At 34.6% G+C, this 25,337-nt stretch overlaps 3 protein-coding genes across 3 annotated transcripts; 1 reads left to right on the top strand and 2 right to left on the bottom strand.

Annotated features, from left to right (window-relative positions):
- The first annotated feature begins 990 nt into the window (after positions 1-990).
- LOC121410771 lies at positions 991-9,999 on the top strand. The gene is made up of 8 exons (XM_041603065.1): positions 991-1,060; positions 5,672-5,775; positions 6,277-6,366; positions 6,848-6,937; positions 7,104-7,193; positions 7,364-7,453; positions 8,361-8,396; positions 9,258-9,999. The coding sequence occupies exons 1-8, from the start codon at positions 1,048-1,050 to the stop codon at positions 9,474-9,476; spliced, it is 732 nt and encodes a 243-aa protein (XP_041458999.1). The 5' UTR covers positions 991-1,047; the 3' UTR covers positions 9,477-9,999.
- Positions 10,000-10,447: 448 nt separating this feature from the next.
- LOC121410770 (putative nuclease HARBI1) lies at positions 10,448-13,504 on the bottom strand. The gene is made up of 2 exons (XM_041603064.1): positions 12,427-13,504; positions 10,448-11,038 (listed from the first exon to the last, which is right to left on the bottom strand). Exons 1-2 carry the CDS (start codon positions 13,164-13,166, stop codon positions 10,762-10,764), a joined length of 1,017 nt encoding a protein of 338 aa, XP_041458998.1. The 5' UTR covers positions 13,167-13,504; the 3' UTR covers positions 10,448-10,761.
- Positions 13,505-13,571: 67 nt separating this feature from the next.
- Positions 13,572-23,130, bottom strand: LOC121412200 (ankycorbin-like). Its single transcript, XM_041605108.1, has 2 exons — positions 23,016-23,130; positions 13,572-14,341 (listed from the first exon to the last, which is right to left on the bottom strand). Exon 2 carries the CDS (start codon positions 14,335-14,337, stop codon positions 13,687-13,689), a length of 651 nt encoding a protein of 216 aa, XP_041461042.1. The 5' UTR covers positions 14,338-14,341; positions 23,016-23,130; the 3' UTR covers positions 13,572-13,686.
- Between the last annotated feature and the right edge of the window lie 2,207 nt (positions 23,131-25,337).

The following is a 25,337-nucleotide window of genomic DNA, read 5'->3' as shown; positions in this document are numbered from 1 at the left end:
ATGGTTCCCCATTTAAAAATCTAGATAGAGCCTAGCCCTAGATCTAACGTTAGAGGTCTACATTGTTAGGTCTAGGCCTACTATGCCTAGATCTAGATCTAGGGTCTAAATGTAAAAAGTGAATTTTAATTTTATAAACAAACAAGCTGTGTATCTTAATGAAAAAAAATTATGAGTGCGAAGAGTAGGCCCCTATGCCTAACTTAGAATTAGGGCCTAGTCCTAGATCTAGGCTCTACTGTACTCAATGCACCAGCATGACTCATGGGGTAGGGCCTAGGCCTAGGGGTAGGAGCGGCCAAGAAGAAGAGTCAGAGAGTCAGAATTTATTTGGGGGGTTCCACCTCCCTTAGTTAGATCTAACCCCTGTCTATGTCAGTTTCTTACAGAATTCTATATGATCTAGGCCTAGATCTATATACCGGTATTATTAGTTCTAAATCTTTGAAAAAAATAATCCAGAATATGAATAGACCTAGGCTATATAGGGTGCTCAAATTCTTCCCCAACCCAAGTCATCTTTTTTTACGATGATTTGCTTAGGCCCTAAATAGAAGATCTAACGTTAAATCCTAGATCTAACGTCAGATCTATAGGCCCCTATTTAAAAAAAAATTTAAAAAGTCAATAATTACATTTTGTATTGTTGAGTAGCCTACCGATACCGTTGCTATTAGCTACCATAAAGAAGAAAAAGAAAAATTTAAAAGAAGTTATAACTTAGTTATGAATGAAAGAAAAGATGCAAATACATGATTCGTGTCCAACTTCTCTTGCTCTACTCAACAGAAAAGAGGAAAGCCCTGGGAGCCTCACGAGGTCCAGGCACTATGTTCTTTCGTGAAAATGAATGCCTCAACTCTTTTTGGAACTGGTGGTAGGGGGAGCATGGGGGTTGAGAGACAGAAAGTGGAAGCATGGGACAGGTGCAGATTGGCCATCGTATCTGCAGGAGGAAGGAGTGATAGATCCCTGGAGAAAATAAGAAAGAAATGGCAGGATCTTTCTTCAAAGGCGAAGAAGTATAATGTACAAAGAAGGAAGGAAATGCATGGAACAGGTAAATATATCATTTTTTTTAATCTTTGCTTGGCCTGAATAAACTTTGTTTTTGTTTTCAAATATGTGCAACCTAATAGTATTTGAAATTCTTACTAGCAAATTCTACTTGGCGAATGCAAGTAATGTTTTTTTAAAAGAACATATTTTAATAATGAGCCTTAAAAAAATCAAATAATTATGAAATCACATAAGCATTTAATACTCAAATGCATTACTTTAAGAAAGGGATAATGGCAACAAGAAGAAGAAACAATAAAGAGGGGGAAGTTGAAGAGAATGGAAGCGAATTGATTGACAAATATTTCAGTTCACTGTAAAATAAAAACCAAATAAACAAACGTGACTATATTCGTTTTCAGATCAGCGATGTAAATTTTCAGCTTGCAATCCACTCTTTCGGTATTTAAGAGAGAGCTGCATCGTATACTTCCAAAAGAAATAAATGTTTTCAATTCAACTTTTCATCTCGCTCTTTGCAGTCGTATAATTGTTTTGTAATATAATCTAGAAATCGTCCTTTGAATGATACGTTGCTTTGTTGCAAATTTATTAAAGTGTCACAAGGAATATATATATATATATATATATATATATATATATATATATATATATATATATATATATATATACATACATACATATATCAGGGCCCTGAGAAAGATTTTCAATTTTTAGGTAGGGGTGCTGTAGGGTTGTGGTAACAAACAAAAAAGAAAGATAGCAAGCATTTTTTTTTTACTCTGAGGTGATGATTCTCCCAAATCATCAAATTTGGTCATTTGGGAGCAATAACCTTTTTTTACTTCTCAACCTGATTTCCGCTCTTTGTCATTTTTCTTGTCATGGATAATTTACTTGTATTTACACTGTCCTACACTTTGATTCGAACGCCTGTTCTTTACTGTGATTAAAATGTCTTGTAATCGATTTTATTAAAATGGCTGTAAAATGAGATGTCTTATAATCGATTCCCCAATGTATATAGCTAGAAGAGGAGTGTATTTCGGTACTGAAAGAAATGAAGCAAAATAAATCCCCTGGTAACGATGGGTTAACAGTTGAATTTTATTGTACATTTTGGGCTGAAATAAAGGATGTATTGATTGGGGCATTCAATGAAGCTTTTGTTCTTGGAGAACTTTCGGCATCACAAAAACAAGCAATTATTATTTTATTAGCTAAAGAAGGGAAAGACCCACATTACGTAAAGAATTATAGACCCATTTCGTTATTGAATACAGATTATAAGATCATATCCAAAGTTTTAGCAAAACGAATTAAAGAGGTTTTGGAGAGCGTGGTGTTAGCAGATCAAATAGGATTTATCAAAAACAGGAATATAGGAGAAGCTATTAGATTAATTGATGATATGCTTTTTCATACGTTATATAATAATATCCCTGGGTATATGATAGCAATTGATTTAGAAAAAGCCTTTTATTCGATATCCCACAAATTTTTACATCAAACATTAGGTTCATTCGGTCTTGGCCAGCAATTTCGCAAATGGGTCAAAATATTATATACAAATAGCCAAAGTTGTATTTTTAATGGGGGGGATTCTACAAGCTATTTTCATGTTGAAAGAGGGGTAAGGCAGGGAGATCCGCTTTCACCATATCTTTTCATTTTATGTATTGAAGTATTAGCGCATAATATAAGATATAATAATGATGTTAAAGGAATTTCCTTTGGAAAGGAAGAAGTAAAACAGGTTATGTATGCAGATGATATGTCTATATTTGTCCGAGATCTAGATTCAGTAAGAAAAGTAATAGAAATTTTAGAAAAATTCAGAAAAGTGTCAGGACTCAAAGTTAATAACGATAAGACGAAGGTTCTATTATTAGGTTCCTCCCAAGGAAAATCATATGATTTATCTTTTGGCCAAAAGGTGGATTTTATAAAGATTCTCGGTGTATTTTTTTCTTTAGATGTAGAAGTAAAAGAAAGATTGAATTATAAAGAAATATTAAGTAAAATAAAGAAGTTGTTAAACTGGTGGAAGCAAAGAGATTTAACTTTGATGGGCAAAATACAACTATTAAAGCAGTTTATCTTTTCAAAATTCATATATGTGGCATCTCTTACACCAATTCCAGAATGGGTTTATGTTGAGCTTGATCAGTTGACTTTTACTTTTTTGTGGGGTGGCAGAAATAAGATTAACAAAAAAACGATGTACTTAGATTACCATCAAGGTGGCTTGAAAATGATGAATTTTCAATGGTTAATAAAGGCACAGAGAGTTATGTGGATTAAAAGACTAAAAGAAAATAATACAATGAAATGGAAACAATATTTCAATTATGCCACAAAACATCTGGGAGGAAATTTTATATTTTCATGTGATTACTTGCTTGGATTGTAGGAGATAGCATTGCCGCAGTTTTATATAGATTTGTTAGAAGTATGGATAGAGACGAAGGATTTTCGTTTAAAATCTGAAACATTTAAAGGAAATGAGATATTTTTTAACAATAAATTTGTATGAATTGAAGGGAAATGCATATTTAACCAAAAAATATATGAAAAAAATATTTACAGATTGAAACATGTTATGGATTATGATGGAAACTTAAGGCCATTTTCGTACTTCCAAAGACAGGGTTTAAACATAAATGATTTTCATCTGATAGAGTCAATTTATAAAACTTTTCCAGTCAGCTGGAAACGAAATATGAAAATAGATAGCAAAGAGGCTTCTCTTAGGGAAGAAATATCATTTATATCTGGAAAAAGAATTTTGTCAATGGAGTAGTATCTAAAAACGTTTATGCAAATTTTATGAAATGCAACTTCTCAATACCTGATGTTTTCGAAAGGTTAAAAAACAAATATAGTTTCTCTTATGAAAAGATTGAACACATTTTTATGACACCAAGACAATGTACTCTGAACAGTAGATTGAGAGAAATTCAGTTTAAAATGTTACACGGCATTGCTTACACAAATCATCACTTGTTCCGTTTTAAAATCTCACAAATAACCTTTGTTGTTATTGTAAAAAAGAGGAGGAAACATATCGCCATCTTTTTTTGGAATGTGAATATGCTTGTCTGGTTTGGGATAATTGTAAGGAGATGTTTGGTTTTATTTCTACGGGTAATTTAAGCTTGGAAGAAATTCTTGTAGGGGTAGAATTAAAGGACGAAGGAAAAGAACGCTTAATCAATCACTTTTTAATCTTTGTTAAATTTTTAATCTTCAAAGGGAGGGAAAAGGGTGCACATATAACCATGGATGAAATTAAAAGGAAATTTAAAGAAGAAGAATGGGAAGAAAGAAGGCTGGCGCTAGGTAGAGGCAAGATATCTCTTCATTTAAATGGGAATGGGAAAATCTTAATTAAATGAATAAATAGGGAGAGTGAGGCAAAGGTATACATACGAGGGACAAAGCCACAAAACAAAATAAATAAAAACACAGAAAAAAAACCCAACACGGAGAATAGCAGTCCTTTCCATGTAGAGTATAGGCATAAAGGGGAGAATGCTCCTAACCTGGGGACGGAGGGGAGGGGGGGGGGGGGGGGGTGGGAGGTGGAACAACAACTCTTTTATCTTTTTCTCTCTGATCATGTCATGTATTTTGTTTAATATTCATTTTGTAATTGCTGAAACGCATTAGTATTAATTTCTAGTATTTTTGAAGTTTGATGTATAAGTTGTATATATATATTGTAATGGATTTATTGTATAATTTATAATTATGTTTCAAATAGTTTGTACAAATTGTTTATAGAATCTGATTGTGTATTTTGATTTGAGAGAATATAATAAAACATCCTTAAAAAAAAAAAATAATGTGGAGGTGCCTTGGCCGAGTGGTCAAAGGCGCCTGGCTATACATGGAAAGTCCGGAGTTCGACCGCGGCACCTATGCCCGTGAGCAAGGCATTTAATGTACTTTGCTCTTAAATCCTGCTTTCAAATAAATGGAAATGCTATATGCATTTTTGGTAACTAGTTGTGCACTTGTTAAAAAAAAAATCTTTAAAAACAAATAACCAATGTATATATATATATATTGTAAAGAAATGGATGAAGAGAACAATGGTAGGCATATATTATATATATATATATATTTATTTATCTATATATATATATATTTATCTATCTATACACACACATACAGTGAATTTGGCGTCCCTTCCGTGTAGAGTAGACTATACGGGGAGGGTGCTCTAAACCCAGGGAAGGCGGGGGGGGGGGGTGAATATCATGGGGTTTTTTAATCATTTTTTTCTCTTTTGTCTAATACACCATGTTTAATATTTTATTTTGCAATTGATAAGGAATAATTTTCAATCAATACCAGTATCTTTGAAGTTTGATATTTACTATTTTGTTTAATTGTATTGGATATGGTTTTATTGTAACTTGACATGTGAGCAGATTTCAAATAATTGTATAATTTGTTCATGAAATATGAATGTTTATTTTGATTTAAGAGAAAACCAAAACATCCTTAAAAACAAAACAATATGTATAAATGTTAATGTATAACGGATTCCAAGCTGACCATGGTACCCCTGTTTTAACTGTAAGTTTTTTTAATTATTAAGTATAGTTGTCTCTTTCCTACTTCTTACTCTGAAATATAAAAGGAGGCGGAGCGTTCACACCACCAAACGAGCAGTACGAGTTGGTGCTTCAAGCCCTCCCCAACGAACTCAGAGATGGAATAACAGCCATTGGAAACTCGGAATCTGTGAGTCACTAAATACGAGTCTAAATCATATTTACTGCCCCTTGTAATAGGCCCATTTAAATACATATATTTTCCAGGCTACAATAAGCTTGAACTGTATGAAACTAGGAAAGGTTCAATTTAAAATTAATGTATGTGTGTTTGCGTATATGTATGTATTTTAGATCCAATTACGAAAATTAAAACTGACCATAACTGACATTGGTATTAAAGCCCATATCGTTTCTTTTGATTGTTATTATTATTATTATTTTTTTTTGGGGGGGGTCCAAACTGTAAGGGTGTGCTTCAAAAAAGGAAAGATTTGATTGTTTTTGTTAATTTGAAATTCATGATCAGCATATGAAGATAGCATAGTTAAAAGGTCGCTTTTAAAGACAAATACATTCCTCTGATGAAATGTATGTTCTTAAGAAAAAAAATACTGATTTCCACTCAAGCCAATTTTGTTTTACCCAGAAAGTTTTTTAACTAGTGAATATTATCCCATATTTTTTCTAGATCCCATCAATCGGACAACTTCCTCTGATAGATGCAACGGGGAAAACGAGTCGGCCAACATCAAGCTCTGTGTTTGTTGAAAGAGAGAAGGTAAGAATAGCGATTTAAAAAAATGAATTTGAAATTCATGATCAGCATATGAAGTTAACATACATGGGTGCCGATCAAGGGGGGGGGGGGATGTATCCCCCTAATATTTATGTTAAGGGGGGCCTTTACAATCATCCCCCTATAATTTACTGGAGAACATGATAGTTATGCTTGGCCCCTCAAGAAATGTTGTCTGATTGCGCCACTCCCCACCCCCCTCCCCGCACACACTTTACACTAAATGAAAATAATAATTTAAAAAAAAGTCACAGAAAATATTTTTGTCAGTCATCCCCAACCATAAATATAGATCGACATTGGTAATAACATACGTTAAAAGGTCGCGTTATTAAAGGCAAATACATTCCTCTGATGACATGTATGTTCTTTAGAAAAAAATACTGATTTCCACTCAAGGCAATTTCGTTTTACCCTGAAAGTTTTTTAACTACTGAAAAATATTATCCCATTATTTTTCTAGATCCCATCAATCGGACAACTTCCTCTGATAGATGCAACGGGGAAAACGAGTCGGCCAACATCAAGCTCTGTGTTTGTTGAAAGAGAGAAGGTAAGAATGGCGATCAGCATATGAAGTTAACATAATAGGCAAATACATTCCTCTGATGACATGTATGTTCTTTAGAAAAATAACACAGATTTCCACTCAAGAAAATTTCGTTTTACCCAGAAAGTTTTTTAACTACTGAAAAATATTATCCCATTATTTTTTCTAGATCCCATCGATCGGACAACTTCCTCTGATAGATGCTACGGGGAAAACGAGTCGGCCAACATCAAGCTCTGTGTTTGTTGAAAGAGAGAAGGTAAGAATGGCGATCAGCATATGAAGTTAACATTATTAGAGGCAGATACATTCCTCTGATGACATGTATGTTCTTTAGAAAAATAACACAGATTTCCACTCAAGAAAATTTCGTTTCACCCAGAAAGTTTATTAACTACTGAAAGATATTATCCCATTATTTTTTTCTAGATCCCATCAGTCGGACAAATTCCTCTGATAGATGCTACGGGGAAGACGAGTCGGCCAACATCAAGCTCTGTGTTTGTTGAAAGAGAGAAGGTAAGAATGGCGATGTAAATAACTGTAAGGAAATGATTATCTTTGTTTCGTTTAATTCTGCTTTAATAATGTTACACTGATAATCATTGTTCTATTCGTTCAAATGAAAAACACATGGTCACATTTTCGTTATTTCCGAAAATATTTTTAGCGGGCGACGATAATGACGAAAAGAAATGCTTGAGTCTGGCATCTTAAGTTGTATTGATAATTACTTTTCAATTAAAATAATACGGTTCATTTCATTTTTACTTAGACCTCAGAACGGAAGATAGATAGCAGAAAGTGGAAATGAAACAATAAGAGGAGATAAACTATTTGTAAAGAGAATTTCTTATATATCATATTTCAAGTAGAATGAAACCAAGTCTGCTTAGATTAAGATCAATGAAAGATCGAGAACAATTGGATAAACAAGAAATTTCTATGGAGATCCTCACGTTGGCAATGCGATCAAAATTTGTGATGTCACAGAAGTACAACAATCCCATTTGGACACGGAAATATACAAGTTCACATCTATTTGTGCTCATTATGATAGAACAAACTCTTTTACCACGATGTATTTATGGAACCCCTATATTTACATGTCCTCCATTGGCCTAGTCTACATTATACTACATTATATATTGATAGACTTGATAAACGTATCAATCTAAGCAAAATATGTAGAAATTTATTGGGGAGTTGTACATCTACTGTGACTGAACTCATGGTGGTCTCATTGGCAATGGGAGGATGCTTACATCCATTATCATTACTTTTTCCACTTAACGTGATTTTATTCCGAAAAGAAATCAACAAACAAACTCAAGTATCTATGCCTACGCTCATTTATGTTTAACTTGCTGTCACAAGGAAACTTCCAAACCAATAACAATTTTACCATAAATCCTTATTCACACAGAGGCCTGCACCAATAACAGAGTCAGAAACAGAAGATGTAAGTGTAAATTAGAAATTAAATTTATTTTGAAGAAAAACATGGCTACGACTTGACATTTAAAATCATAACAATTCATTCGTAAATACATGTATATATACATACATGTAAGTATACATATATATATCATCATCATAAAATGTTCATTCGCCAAATAATATACATTTCATGGGGAAAGCAAATTGTAAACAAACAATGCCAAATGAAATACACATATAGAGGGTTTCAGCATGACGTCACCGTGGAAGACATAACAATCGGAAAACTGTGTATTAGACAATAATTTATGATGGTTTGATGCACAGGTTGTTATTGTTTGTCCTCCAACATGGCTGCCTGCGGGAACCCTCTATAGGGAGAGTAGATGGAGGAAATTACAACTAAAAACATTTTTTAGAACATTCATTATTGCTTTGGTCATATCATTTCATGAATTAATTTAATAGTGATTTAACAATGCGAATCTATGCAGCCGACCTACCAAAGTAACCAGTACATAAAATGTGAATTTGTTATATTTTAGTGAGCACTGGACCTTAACAAACAGTTTTTCATGACATTTTAATATTGATAGGCCTACCAGAAGTTTGCATTAATTGTTATTGTGTATGTTTAATTAAAACTATATTTGAGACATATATGAATTTCACCTATGCCTATTTATAAAATTTTCACTTGAGATAAGGAAAACATTATATATAAATTTCTATTCCCTGATCTTAGTGAAGGTCATGACAAAATAGAAATTACAATTAGCATTCTAAGGACTTCAATTACATTTATTATAGGTTAGAATTGAGCTATTTTTATTCTAATAAATATTCTTCATTCGTTTTTTTCCTTTAAAAAACGGTAATGCAGTCCCAGGAAAGACGACAAGCGATGAAGAAACGGAAGAAAGGGAAAAAGCTAAAGAAGGATTCAGATGAGATAGACCTTCTCACGTTAAATAAGACAATGGTGTTGAAAGAAGAACGTAAAGTGGTAGCACTGGAAGGTATCTTGTCTACTCTGAAAGGTATTCATGGATTACTGGAACGTATTTCATCAAATTTCAATCAATCAGGACCAGAGCAGTAGTGTTCTAGGTTTGCCACCAATGAGTCCAGTCGTACATTAGGTCTCAGATACATGTAAATGTCACAGTGATTAATCATTATTTTAATGAAATTCCGATATTATCGCAATAAAATGAATTATCAATTATTTATCAATGTTATATGTGGATTTATCATCATATTGTTGAGACTACTGTTTTAAGCAATGAATTTAATTCTCAATTATTTACTTCATTTAGCAAGAACTGTGATTGATTAATATTTTTAGAGAAGCAGTCAGTTCTGCTCTCCGGAACAATGTTATTGTATGATCCATTGACCTTATGCATTAATAAACATCTATACGTACACGGATTTGAAATTATATGAAACATCTTTAGAAGTGAATGGAGTATAATGTTTCAATGCAAATCAACAGGAATCAACTTGTATTTTAGCAGCAGAAAGATTTTATTGAAAATTGATGACCATGGTCTTGGAAAGATGTGAATTCACATTACAAAGTCTGTAAAGAACAATGAAGGTGAGCTCAATAAAAGTCTATTGAAATCACATTTATAGAATTTCCTGTGTATTCATAATGTTCATTGTGCAAAGTTATTAAAGGGGGAATCCTGAATAGAAAATATTTGAATAAATAGATTATAATTCATAGAGCCAAACGCAAAAATTATCATCATATTTCAGAACCAAACAAAGAAGTTATTGAATTTTAAAGTTTAGCAATATTTTGAGAAAACAGTCATCATGGTTATATGTACTCCGTCGTGAATATTCATTGATGATGACGTCACATTACCTCTTCACTTTCCATTATGTTATCATTGAAATAAAAATTATTTTCTTGCAGATATGTCTCCCTTTTAACTGAAATTGAAGTAATGAATATTTTATCCATTAAATCAGTTGCCGATCCAATTATTTCATTCTTGGTGGACAAAATTTGAAAAAAAAAAATATTTCATGTAATAAAATACAAACGAATGAAAGAATGTGACATCATAAGATTGTTTATCGCATACTCCTGAAGACATGCCTAGTATTCTTTCACCGAATAATGCAAAACATTAAAATTTCATGACTTTATTAATTCCTGTAGACTCTGATGGAAATTTAAGTGTTTTTTTATATTATATTATTTCATCTGTTCAGATGATAATATTTTCAGCCTGAAAAACCCTTCAAACATAACATATAAAATCAATTGCCATCATTTAGAATTTATGTTAACATTATTCATTAAGAAAATTTATATGGATTAAAAAGTTCCTTTCCATGGGAAATCAACGTCATTAATGTTATCCATTTCAAGTGAAACATCTGGCCACCAGTTGGGCACGTGCAGCATATCCCTCATTGCTGACAGGACCATCAAAGTCATCTGCACCTACTTGTGGTACTTCATGATCCCTTCCAAGGTATGGCTCTTTCCACTCTTTTGAGAGACGGAACAGGACTGTGCAAGCAACGATGATTGTGCAGGCTTTCTTTGGTTCCACTCTCAGACCTCTCCTTAAGCAAGGGAACTTCTTCTTTATCTGACCGTTAGTTTGCTCCACCACCACTCGTCCTCTCATGTGAGACCTGAATTAAAATGAAGGAAATATAATAAGCCATAGTTTAGTGTGAAGTATAAAAATGATGCATGGGTTAGAGTGGGTCGGTAGCAACTGTGTGCACGAGGTAACTTTGGCCTCGTTTAACCCACGAGGCGCAGCTGAGTGGGTTTAGTTAGACATTGATACCAAAGGTACCGAGTGCACATTTTATATAATAGGGGCTTTTAATTTTTTTAAATTCCCAAAATTTAAAATAAGAAATTTACCGGACGCATGAAAGTATTTACCGGATGCATGATTTTTTTTACTGGAAGCTTGTTTTTTATTGACGGATGCATTATTTTTTTTGACCAGACGCATGAAATTTTATTTCTTTAAAGTGATTTTCTTTTCTTTTTTTGATTAAAGAAATACATACAAAAAATAAAAATAAAATTATGTCAATTTTTTTCTTTTATTTATTTATTTTTTTTCTTGTTAAATTTTATATTTTTTTCTCATGCAGCCAGTAAAAATTCTAGCATAGCTCTCAACCAATCAGATTGCAGGGATTTCGATACCCATTCCGCAATATAAGATATACTGATTTATAAGCATTCTCCTTCTTAACTCGTTTTTCTTTCCCTTTCTTTTTCTCGACCGTGTAAGTTTTGGTGTGTGGCGATGTTGACCCCCCCCCCTTGATACGCCAGTGCCTATTAGTGAAAATGTTAGACGTTTTAGAACCCATGTATTTTAAAACTAATTGGATCAGTCAAGGGGTTTCACTCATTAGAAAAAAAAGTAATTTAGAAATGTAAAATTATGTGAATCATAAACATCCAAAATTACACTTTGCATCACTTCTTTTTTAATATACATGCAGCAATTCATAATTAGTCGCGTAATCTGCAATGTCTATTCAATTCAAATTCGATTTTATTTCCAACAGAACATAATTTATAACAAATTGTTTTCGTACATGTCTATACGCATAGATGAATATTTTGTTAGGATAAGTACTTAGCTTTAGAATATTCAAATTCAATTCTTTATCCCTTTGTAAAGAATATGTCTATATTAAAAAAATACAAAAAAATACATGAAATGGGATGTCTAACATATATATTTCAACTAAGTATGTGTAAGCAATTCATATTTTTATAGTAACCTACACTAAAACTGTCATGTTTGTGATTTTCTCAGTGGGCTCAATCAGGTTCGGCGGGGGGGGGGGGGGGTAAGGAGCATTTCAGGGTGTTTGGTGATATTTCCGGGATCCCGCTCAACATTCTGATTAAAGGCGAATGCAATCTATATTAAGCTCAATCTATAAACATATCCACATCGGGAATTAATAAAGTAGGTCCCTAGTTAATAATGCAAATTGCGTTTCACAATAGCAATACTTTTTAGTCGGAAAATGTATCCTACCTGTTGTAAGCGCGTTCTGCAGGTGTTTGAGGATTACGAAATGGGGTCATTAACCATGATCTTTGCGGGTAACCAGAGTCACCAAGAATGACACCTTCCAATTCACCACGCTGGAACGATTGTCCTACCGCTGAATTCTCGAAGACTCTGCTGTCATGCACAGATCCTGGCCACCGTGCACTTACATTGATTATGTTGTACTTGGCATCACTTATGTACTGAACATTGATACTGTGCCATCCCTTCCTGTTGATGAATGCGTATTCAGTGTCCCCCAAAGGGCTGCCATCAAGCCAAATATGAGTACAGTCCACTGCCCCGACGACCATGGGGAATCCACTCGTCTCCATAAACTCCCTCTGCTTTTCAACCACTGGCCGCCATGTTATTACTTCATCTTTCAAGTTTGCCAGAGCTTCGGAAACTCTAGCGACTATTCTGCAAACGCTAGCTGAAGAAACACCATGCTCCTTCTGGACACTGGAGTAAAAGTCGGATGTTGCATAAAAGTTCAGAGCAACAAACACCTGCAACCTTGAGTCTATGGAATGACTCCTCTCTGTCAAAGGGGCTATGCGGTCCTGAATTAGGTCGATGATCCTCATCACTCCTTGCCGAGTGAAACGGTAGTACTTATGCATCTTCCTATCGTTTAATACATCCAAGGGATTGGTCCTATCCCTGAAGACACGCTCTCGATTGAGCGCTCGAGCGTTATTAACGTACAGAAGAAGAGCCATGATGAGATAAACTTATAAAAACTATTGAAAAATCTGAAATTTTAGAGAGCAGAATGTCTACACGGTCGAATGTCAAGAAATAAGTATCGGCAAAGTGTTCGCGCCAAAACATGACCTTGGGACAGGAAGTTACGTTTTTGAACCCATCGCAGCCCTGCGATCACCCTTTGGGCATCTGCCGAGCCGCGATGGGTTAACGATGGATGAACCCGTCGCAAGAGTTTCGTGAAATCGAAAAGCAACCCATCGCCCATGGGCGATGGGTTTGCGAAGTTGCGATGGGTTCAAGCCCTTACGAAGAGTTAGCGATGCATAAAAAACGTTAGTGAAATCGAGCCCTGGGCAGCGGGTCGGGCTGTCCAGGGTCGGGCTGTCCGGTGGTCGGGCTGTCCCGGAACCATAAGATTACATTGATATTAAATGACGCACACAATAATGCAGCCAATGAATGTCGTTTATCAGTAATGGGTAACCGGGAGAACTCCGTCTTGATCTAGAAAAGGTTGATGATTTGCAGTCTTTAATCAGCTTTACCAAGTTCTTTGATCTTCTCCGCACTAGGGATCATTTGCACGGCTGTGCTTCCATTTGGATCCTGCATGTTTGGGTCAGCACCATATTTAAGCAGAGCTTTTACCATAGTATAGTTCCCTTGCTTGCAGGCTAGCATGAGTGCCGTCTGACCATCCTCGTCCTTCTGATCAAAATCAATCTTTCCTTCAAGGAGCGTCATGAAGGGATAGATCCTGCGGCATCGGATTGATGACCAGATGACCAGAGCATGGAGCAAGAGATCTTGAGATGGGTCCACTCCAGCGGCTATCAATGCATGGGCTGATTCATATTGTTCGTTCTTGAAAGCATGAAACAAGGACCCAACGACACTGCCGCCAACCCCAGAGCTTGCCAGAAAATCGGCCTTTTCAAGTTCGATAGCATTAAATTTTATCAGAGCCTTGATGACCTCAGTGTGGCCATTTGCTGCAGCAACGGAGAGGGCGTTCCTGCCATCGGGATCACGGTAGCGAGCGAGTATTCTCCATTTCCTCCGCCATCTCAAAGCTTGGTGAACTTCACTTTGTGAGTGAGACTGAATGAGAGCAAGCAGTTTCTCGCTATCACCATATTCAGCGATCTTGAAAATCTGGGAGCCCAAGCAGCTTTTCGCCATCTTCCTGGAATAGGTTTGAGAATGTACAAAAAGTTAGCCTTATATTTTACAAAGAGTAATAGGGGTGTGTCCGAAGTCTATCATCCTGATAATGCAAGTTTTGACAACTTATCGGGGTGCCCCCGCATAATAATATTAAACTTATAGTACATAGGCATGACGGTTACGAGTGAGAGGGGATGAGAAGGGTAATGAAGACGGGGGGGGGGGGGGTGGAGCTCGAGAGGGAAGGTGGACGGATTTTCTCACTAGAACTATAACAGAAAACCTATTTTTGACAAACTGAATATTGATTCCCCCCCCCCCCTTAGGAGAGGAATAACTTGGGCTGGAGGAGGTGTGTGTAATTCGGGCCAAACAATAACTAAGAATCATTTGCACATTTCAATGCTGTAAACAAAATAGCAGCTGATACATAGAGCATGGCAATGTATTCATGATATTAAGTTTAGTAACCAGCAGGGGCGTCGTTCCATATTTTGGATGGGGTGTGATAAAAAAAAGGCGACCGTGCGCGCCGAAAATTGAGAATGTTTGAATGTTTTATAGTATTTCAGGCAAAGTTCAGTAGTGTCATAGTGCTTTCCAATACTTTTTGAAATATATTTGCAGTGCAGTTTTCATTAATTTTTCAAATAGTCAAATATTTATTGTCGGAGGCAAACATATCGATTTTTTTCATTTTAATTGGGGCCAATCGCCCCCTGCCTCCAGGATTGATGCCTCAGACAACTCAGTAATTCATGCCCGCCTCTCCGCTAACGTCTCCCCCCTCTCTCTCTCTCTCTGCCCCCTCCCTTCTTCTCGATCTTATTCTCTCTGCACTTTTCCAACCCTTCGTGTTCTCTTTGTATTGTTTACTGTATTGTATGCTGCTAGGAACGCCTTCTACCTAACATGTAGGGAAGAGTGTGGTAAATAAGCCCCATTTTTCATAATTCTAATCACATCTTTTTAATGCAAAGCAGTAGAAACTTTAGATTAGATATAATACTGGGTTAGAAAGATTAGATGATAATAGTAGATCTACAGTAGACCTACCGTCCAATAGAAATGTGAGAACTAATCAGTCCATTTGCATATTGATAAGCAAAACATTATCGGTTGTAACAGGGCCTTGTTCATGGGCCCAATTTTCTGGGGACAATAGTGACTCTGATATGCTTGTGCATGAGTTAGACATTTCTGTTATAGTTGATGCTAGATACGCTAGTGTTATTTGCCCCTTCAAAATGGAGCAAATTGTGCTCCTTGATTAAAAACTGTTTCGTGTTGCTATATTCAAAGCGAAAATAGTTCAGTTGGTTTGATACAATCAATGAACATTTTGTTGGTAACAATCACAGGATTGATATTGATTTTTTTCCCCAAGGACCCAATTTCCAAAGATTTAACTATTAATCCTATCCAATATCATTAAAAAAATGATTGTTGGATTGTGCTTTCAACTGTCACAGTTATGTACTATGTTTGTATATGTTTTATATATTGGAAATTGACACTTATATGTACATAAGCATGTGCGGAGTTGTCTACACTGCATTTTACGTATTGTTTTAACAGATGTAACAATTAGTATACAGTGTTAATTATAATTAAATCCGGGGGGACTCATTCGTCCCATCGGGCTTGTTAAGTCCACAGGTTTCCAGTCAGGAAAAAAAGGGGAAGATTGCGACATTATGCCAAGAGCGTCCGACGCATAATGTCACAGTCAACGCATAATGTCGTAGTTTTTCTAACGCATAACGTCACATGTCGCAACGTATAATGTCACAGCGGTATTTTCTTCAGGACTCGAGCTATTACAGATAAGATATAAAATATGCTTTCACTAAGTATTTTGAGACACGAGAAGGAGAATGAAATGATTTGGATATCAGGATTACTCTTTGTATGGATATTTATCTGTTTATTGCCATTTCGTCTACTGCCTTTTTCCCCACTATCGCATGGTCTGATATCATTTCGTCTACCATTAGTTAGTCAACTATCAACATAGTCCAATAACCATTTCGTCTAATTATCATCTCGTCTAATAGCCAGTTGGTCTAATAGCCGTTTCGTTTATTATCATTTAGTTTTATTCTAATTGTATTTTTTTCAATTGGTCCAATATCCACTTTGTCCATTATCAGTACGTCTATTACCTTTTGGCCAAATAGTCAATTGGTCTAATAACCACTTGGTCTAGTCCCATTTCGTCCATGTTCCATTTGGTCCAATACTGGGTGGGTGCAGAACTCGCTTCTGCGATGGCCGATGCCACGTTCAAATTTGGATTTGGGGTAATTGCTATTAGGTTTGTGCTCCACCTGATCATGCGCATTGGGCAATGACACGTTATTTATCATGTCTCTGCTCAAACTAAGGAACTGTCTCAAACACCACACAAACCGCTATCCATATACTTGAGCAATATGCTAAAAGCTAACTAGAGTCCTTATTTACCCCGGTGCCTCGATCACACCACTCTCCACTGCATAATCATAACAAACTGATTTTTGTATGAATGTATGTTTACAAAAAAAATGTAGAGAGTTGTGAAATGGAAGAAAACAAATTTTATTTGCAGAGGTGGATCCAGGAAATTTTAAAGGGGAGTGGGCGAAGGACCCGTAACACGCACAGAAGGTGCGTCCTGACGGGGGGGGGGTCTCGAAAAAAAGATTTGAAAGAAAACCCCTTATATGCGATTTCAGCGTTTCTGAGGTCATTAACTCTACGTCAAAAAAAAAATTTAATAAATAAATGAATAGGGCACTATTTTCTGCAAGTTGCCCCCAAATAAGGGCCGCCCCACCCCCTTGGATCCGCCCCTGATTTGAATTGAAATCATGTTCTAATGGAACGACTGGAGTCATGAATTCAATGTATTCGCAATTACAACGCATGGTTGACGGATATTCTCTAAGCTTCAACAAAGAATGTTTGATATTTGGAATTCTGTTTCATTATCTGCTATGAAATGGATTTATCATGCGAAATAAAAATAGATTGTGAATGTCGAATTACTATGAAAACATGATTTGGCTGCCCCAGGTTTTCTTGCATAAAAGATTTTAGTGGAAAACAGAAAGCACTCACACTTTGCCTGAATGAATGCGTCAACATAACAGACTGACTGGTGTCTATTCTGTTAATTACCTTTCTTATAGCTTAACCACACAAAAGGAACAGTCCAGTTCAATATTCGATTCATATAACTTATATTTTTAAAACGGCAAGAATTATATTTATTTTCCTAGATATTGCTGTCTCGTTTTTCTAATAAAATTTGGCATTTCATGTTAAATTCAATCTCTGTCCCATGCACACAATGAATATCAAAATTAAGAATAAAACTAGCATGATAACACATCTTCATTGTTATCTTACTAATGTTATTACGATAAGAATATTGAACTATATAAGAGAAGGACGAGAATGATACTATAGGCCTGCAAATCATATCAATCGTATTATTTTTAAGATTTTGTTGTTAATATTAAACATTCCTTGTGTGTTTACGTTTTTTTTCCACATTACCTTATTTCATTTAAGGGGTACTCCAAGCTAAATATAACATGGTTTAAACAGATAGTGAAAATTAAATCGGACAAGGAATAAAGTTATGACATTTTGAAGATTTGCATTATTTCGGTGACACAGTTCTACGCACGTTTTCATGAATATTCAATGAGCAAATTGGTAATGTCATGTTCTCTTTTGTTCCTTTGTACTTGATTATATGGAATTATGTTTATTCCAATTTTGTTCTCCAAAAATTAAGAATATTAGATTGAAAAATGATTTAATGCATAAGATATTCATTGCTGCAACTTATTTTTATTATACATGTGCTATGTTATAAGGGAGACATAATCATACACACATGTATGGAAATATGCGATAATCATTTTGTAACAATATAAGAAAAGGGAATGTGGGGATATAACATCACAATGGCAACGTGCATGTAACTATTTTTTTAAACAAAATATTGCTTAATTTAAATTCAATAACTTCGTTATTTATCAGATTTTGATATTTTCAGCATTGTGCTTGGTGAATTTTATTCTACACCCCTCATTGTCATTACGATCCTCCACTTCCAGTTCTTTGATACACTGTTAGAAAATTCATTCTTAAAATAAAAGAAGTTCCTGCAGCAGAGTCTCGAGAACACCTGTAATCTTACCCGATTGCGTAATCTTACAGGATATTGGTATTTGGTGTATGGAACCTTACAAATTTCCTTTAATAAAACACCATTTTCCCCCTTTTTAAACAGACGTAATCTGTCAAATTGCAGAAAAATTCCTGTTTTATGAATTTACAGAATGATTCTGTTATTGCTTTTTGCAAAATCTTCTTTCCCTTTTCTGTAAAATCAGGGTTTTTTTAACAGTGTACCCCAAAAGTTTCTAAAATCGAGGGGGGTCATTTGTCTACTCGCCCTCTCAGTTATGGAACAGCCTTCCTGAAGACAATGAAAAAAATGCCTAATATATGAAACTTAAAAAACACACCTAAAAACACGTATTTGATTTTCATCATTTTCCATCAACATTTCTTAAAAAGCGCTTTGAGCATTATACAGAATGGATTTGGCGATATAGAAGTCCAATTAGTATCACTATTTTCGATAATTGTATTAGTAATATTATTAGCATGTTCTTCTTTATCGTGACAGCAAATTCATTCAAATACTGCTGCATCACATGACGGCATCTGTGTATATGTTTTGAAAAAAAAAATCGGGTAAACTCATGGACATGAATGAAGTGAAAGAAAAATTAACTTGTCTGATATATTTCGGTATGCGTGCATTTATCCCTTCCATTCTATGATCGAACTAATTACAAAATATCACAGTCTGAGAGGTTGTTAGTTTCTTCCTATAAAGTCATGATTTTGATTAGCATTTTTCTCCTATATACTCACTGCACAATTCGACAACAATTCAAAGAGAAGTATATATTGGGTCCCAATGTCGTGGTTGCGTCCTCTTACAACATAAGACGTGTATAGGTCACGATCGTCCTATTCTTAAAAGCTGTCACCATGTTTTGATAGGGCTATTATCTACATTGCACAAACTTCCAAGCAATTTACTCTCTAAATATTTACTTTCATAGAAAGATGTTTAGGTGTGCATTTGCACTTATAGGAGCCCTTTTCATTTGTGGCTATTATGATGTTGTGACGTCTATTAAATCGTGCTATTTTCATAACGTACAATCAACCTTACAAAAGAAACAATACAAAACTAAAAATGAAATGAAATAAATCATTAAAAATATTGGAATAAGCGAACATTTTATCAAAGTCAGAAATTTCTATTTTCACAGAAATGCTACAAATTTTTTTCTCGCCATTCTAAAATATGAAGGAAATGCAACTCTACAAATAAGTTGATTAAGATAAAAAGAAAAAATGATAAGTATACCTGAAAATGTTACCCAAATCGTTTTGAAATCCGTTTTACTGTGCCCTTTTAACTTAAACCATGATCTAACAATGAAGTGAAATTGGGAAGCTTACTTTTTAACACGCCCCTTTCCCCTTCTCCATTATTTTTCTACAAAATGTATATTAAATTCTCACTTTTTATCTGTCTGTGTCTATCTTATTATTTAACTTTTCAATACAAATAAATACAATATTTGCGTACCTGCAATTTGATTTTGATTTGATTTATTTTATTTAAACATGGTAAAAAGCCCTCGATCAGCCAATGGCTGGTTTTCAGAGAGGCCATGCAATGTACAAGTAATATAAAGAATAACAAATCATGGAGAAAAGTAAATAAAACCTAAAACCAAAGGGGTGATAAAACAAACAGAAACGAAATCAAACAGAAAAAACATAATAGTGACGAAAATAACCCAAACTAAAGTAAAAAAAAAAAAAAAAAGGGGGAGTAATTAAGATTTCAGGGCTTTTTCAATTACAGATTCAAATGAATTAAGATTTGGTAAAGTGCGAATATTATGTTCTGCTAATGAATTAAAATCAAGTGTGGTTGTCGCCCTTTATCCTTGATAAACATGATAAACGGATGGAACTTCAGTTAAATACTCTCACTAACTCAAAAATATATTCACAGACTTTGGTGTGGCTTATAATGTGGAACTTTATTAATCCGTCATCCCAAGGTCCAAAATCCGAGATAAAATATTGCAAATAAAACAGCTACAATTATATACATTTTGAGTTACTCATTCAAACAGTCCACAAATGGTTATACTCTACTAGTAAACATTCTAAAGATTAGAACTATATAAGTAAACAATGACTATATAGCGGAAATACTATCAGAACTCAAATAGTAGGATATAGTGTAACTCCTATAAGACCGAAATTCACTATACTACCTTGGAACATAACTCTTCACTATTCTACCAAGGAACATAAATGTTATTAAAGAACTCATTCATTCTACTGTTATCCGAATAAACAACTATCAGTAGGTATAACACCTATAAAGTCTTGAAAAGTAAATATCAAGATATCCAAATCTATCCGAATATATACCATAACACACAAAGATCGGTTTTAAATACCAAAAGAAGTTTATAATTCAAGAAAGAAACTAAAGTATAATCATACTACATGTATAAATCTATATACAGTATTCTTATATCTTGGGCTAAACTATCAACAGAAAGATACAGAGTAAAACTTATAAGTAATCTTACCAATATTATTGGAGGCTATAAGACAAGTACACTTGTTTGCAATGAATACGAGAAATATTTTGACAGTCAACTGGAATTCTCTCTTCTTTGTCTCTACTACGAACTGAAGTTTCTTGGATTTTTGCATCTCTATTTAAAGGTTCTGAACTTCTGGTCAAGCAAGACTTAGAAGTTACAAGGAAGCTGGTACTACCCAGCGCTCGACACCTACAATGAACTTGACAATATACAAATTACAACAATAAAGGGTGGACCTAAAGTTTGCTCTATATGCTTAGCTTTCATATGCCTATACATTAACACATAACCTGCCCTGTGGGATTTAATGTAGAAAAGGATTAAGAAATTGCTAGAGTGCGAAATGAGAAGATTTAGACTATGCTGATTATATAGCATTGGGTGCGTTTATGCGCCTCTTTTTTACCCTGAGAATCACGACCTGAATCATGATTCAAATCATGATTCTGCAGAATCATTATTGACTACTGCTCTTTTGAAGGATGCACAAGAACGGCTTCTTGCCATGCGCGTATCCAGCATCAGATCCTAAAAAGCAATTCATGGACCCAATTATTGTATGGGGACAATAATGACTCTATGCTTGTACATGGGCCCGTACATTTCTTTGTCATAGGTGATGCTAGATATGCTATTGCTTGCAGTAGAGGATGCATCTGCAAAGTTTGACCTCTACTTAAATTCCCAAAAGTACATGACATTTAATAAAGCTCATGTTCATGCATCAATACTGACAAGGGAATTGACCAATTAGCTTAAAGAAGTGGATGAGTTCATACATTATGCGACCCAAGAAAAAACTTTCTAAGGAAAGTTCTTGCATAGAATGCGTGCAATGAGCTGCATTTGATTTAGGAATCAAATATTCTCTGTCATCAAAACTCTCCCTGTTTAGGGTATGTGTAAAAAGTATTCCTTGGTATGGTTCAGAAACATGGACAACCAAGTCCTTAAAACATAGACTAGATGGCACATAGGCCTAATCAACTTTTAATGAGGGTATATTAGTTGGAGATATTACAAAATAAAAAATGGAATTTATGGAAATTTTCCACCTATCTCCACCACGGTAATTAAACGCAGTATGAAGTTTGCTGGTCACCGTTTCCGTAGTGAGAAGGAAGGTAATTCTGGGCCCCATCCTGTTACGATTGATTCGATCAACCTCAAGTATATGAGATCCATCAATGTCATTTTTTCTTCAGGAAATTTGCGCAATGTCCTTTGAAAACAAAGAGAAGCATTGTAAATTGTCAAGAAAACACTGATATGAATTTACAATATACCTAGGAAATGTTTTGAACAAGATGTTTAAGATGTTGACGTTGCTGGCTTTCCATAGTTGTGGTTGATTGGATCAATGTAAATTTTTGTAAGACAGGGCCCTGATTTAATTTGTTGCGACTCCCTCATAAACGAGGGGACGGAGACCTCGTTGCTTAAGGCTAATTCTATTACATTATTATTATTTATAAATTTGTTTGAATACTACTTTTACAAGAATATTTGATAAAACAGGGAGAATGGAGACCAGTCCAAAGTTCAGCGGATCCTTAACTTTACCACCTTTAAAGATAGGTGTCACACGGGCTAATTTCCAGTCGTCTGGAATCTTACCCTCAGCAAGAGATAAGTTCATGGGGTTAGGTTTTTAGATACATTAATAAATGAATTATTCATGACATTTTCAATATCTTTTTGATTTACGAATTCAGTTTTTCGGCCCGGTTTCCTCATTAAATGCAATTTATTACTTTTGACTTAAGTTCGAATTTGCCATTAGAGTTAATAAGAGTTTCCAAATTTCTGAAGGTTTACCTTTATTTTCAGTTACCCGAGTTTTTGCTTTATTTTTTATGATCCCGGATAATGATTAATGTAAAGATCATATTAACATGAATTTTAATTAACAGTGAATAGAAATGTTTATCAACTACAGCTAATTAACATGAATGAAAATGAAACTGAAGATCTTACCTAATGTCTGGTTAGTGATATAGATCCGCGAATGCCCGCTATACTTATAATGCAGTGACTTACTCCCAAATTAAGTTTATATCGGGGTGCATTATAGTTCGCTTAGCTTACGTTATGCCCGCTCGCGTGTGACGCCGGGTTTGGCGATACAATAACAGTCAAGTTTTTATAATATTGGCGATGAATATTTATCATCGTTTATCACCGCGGTCAACGATATATAAGAGCTAAGCCTGGGCTCATAAAAAACGCCATCTTGTGGGGCTAAAACGCAGAATCTGAAAGAGAATTGAGAACTCTATCTATACAGATCGGTGATTAAGAAGAGTGAGAAAAAGCTATCTGAAGAAACAAAATGAGGCCCCGCCCGTCGCAAGAAACATAAAACTTTAGGAGTCTGTCCCTATGACACCAACCTTCCATCATGATACTGTTAGTCCAGGATAGACCCCATAGGAACTTGACCAAACCTTGTTTTTTATATTTATATTTTTTGATGGTTTCTTGTCAATTCGAGGGTGCTGATTACGAATCTGGATGATGCCACTCGTGTAACTTTGAGCATTTTCCGCAAATTGGCAAAATCCAATATGGCCGCCAAAATATGCAAATTACCCATGAAAATCCTTAAATTGTCCACACATTGGCTATGAAATGCATAATGCTGTACAAATGCTGTACTTTGAAATCCAAAATGGCTGCCATAGGTCCTAAAGTATTGTGTACATTGTAACATGTGACATATAACTTTGTCATAATTTGGCTTTGCTTGACTCTAAATATTGCATATGATTGTGAATTGTGAAAGGGTGAAATATTGTCTAAAACCATGGTTTCTTACGAGATATATCAAAGTGTAATTAAGTTGATAAATGCTGCATTTTTAAATTGAAAATGGCCACGTACCATAAGCCCTTATTGTAAAATATACAATTTGAGTGGAGACAAATAATTTGTTAATTTTAAATTCAAATCATCCCATACATGCCCCGTTAAATGTGGAGTACCTCAGGGTTCAATTCTAGGCCCCCTATTATTTTTAATCTATATGAATGATATTGTTAATGCATCACCTTTACTTACATACGTTTTATTTGCAGACGACACTAACATATTTTATTCTCATCAGAACTTAAACATTCTAGTCGCAACTCTAAATCAAGAATTAAAAAAATTATCTTTATGGTTTAAATCAAATAGACTCTCCCTTAACATAAATAAAACAAACTACATGTACTTTAAACATATTAATTCGAAACAAGTATTTCGCGATATCATTTATATCAATGATATGCCCATTAACGAAAAACAGGAAACAAAATTTTTAGGTGTATCGATCGATTCTAACGTAACATGGAGTAGTCATATTCGTAATATAAGCATGATGATTGCAAGGGCCATAGGCATCTTGTACAAATTGAAATATTATATATCTCAAAGATCATTACTAATGCTTTACAACTCCTTTATTTTGTCACACATTTCTTACTGTAACATAGCATGGGGAAATAGCAACAAAATAAAAATAGACTCAATATTACGTCTTCAAAAGAAAGCTCTTCGTATTTGTTATCACTCTCATTATCTCGCCCATACTGATCCAATATTTCATTATTTTAAGACATTGAAAATTTACGATATTCACACTTTTCAAACTGCCATTTTTATGTATAAATTTTCCAACAACACTATTCCAGCATCCTTCCGTAATATTTTTGTTTACAACAGAGACATACATTCATACCCTACACGACATTCATCTGACTTCCACCTAACAAATCCAAAAATAATAATTGCTCACAAAACAATACGTCATCACGGTCCTGAAGTTTGGAACACTTTGCCGAATAACATTAAACAAGCTACCTCTCTTTTTTCCTTTAAAGCTTTATTAAAGAAGTTTCTTGTATCAAAGTACGTGTAAAAATCTCACCTGCACGTGCACCCACATCTACACCACCTCACATGACCCCTTTACCCTCTCCCCCTTTTTTTTCTTAACATTTCAAATAATTATGTGACATCATTATAATTATAGACCCGTGATTTTTTTTTTCTACAATGGTTTTCATGTAGCTGCCTTCCTTCGGCTGCTATTCTCTCAAGCATTTTGCTTATGATAGCTGGCCACTGCATTTTATTTTATATAATTATTATTACTTACATGTACATGTATATCTATGTAAATTATTCTATTATGTAATCGTCACAATTTGTAATTATTTCATTTATTTTTGTATTTCTTTATATTCATTATGATTACTGTCTTTGATATCTTGAATTTTCAATAAATGCAGAAACACCTGCAAAAAATAATGTTCA

The sequence above is a fragment of the Lytechinus variegatus genome, chromosome 3, assembly GCF_018143015.1.
Source record: "Lytechinus variegatus isolate NC3 chromosome 3, Lvar_3.0, whole genome shotgun sequence".
NCBI lineage: Eukaryota > Metazoa > Echinodermata > Echinoidea > Temnopleuroida > Toxopneustidae > Lytechinus > Lytechinus variegatus.
The sequence above is the reverse complement of the archived record's forward strand: the minus strand, read 5'-3'. Positions and strand labels throughout refer to the sequence as shown.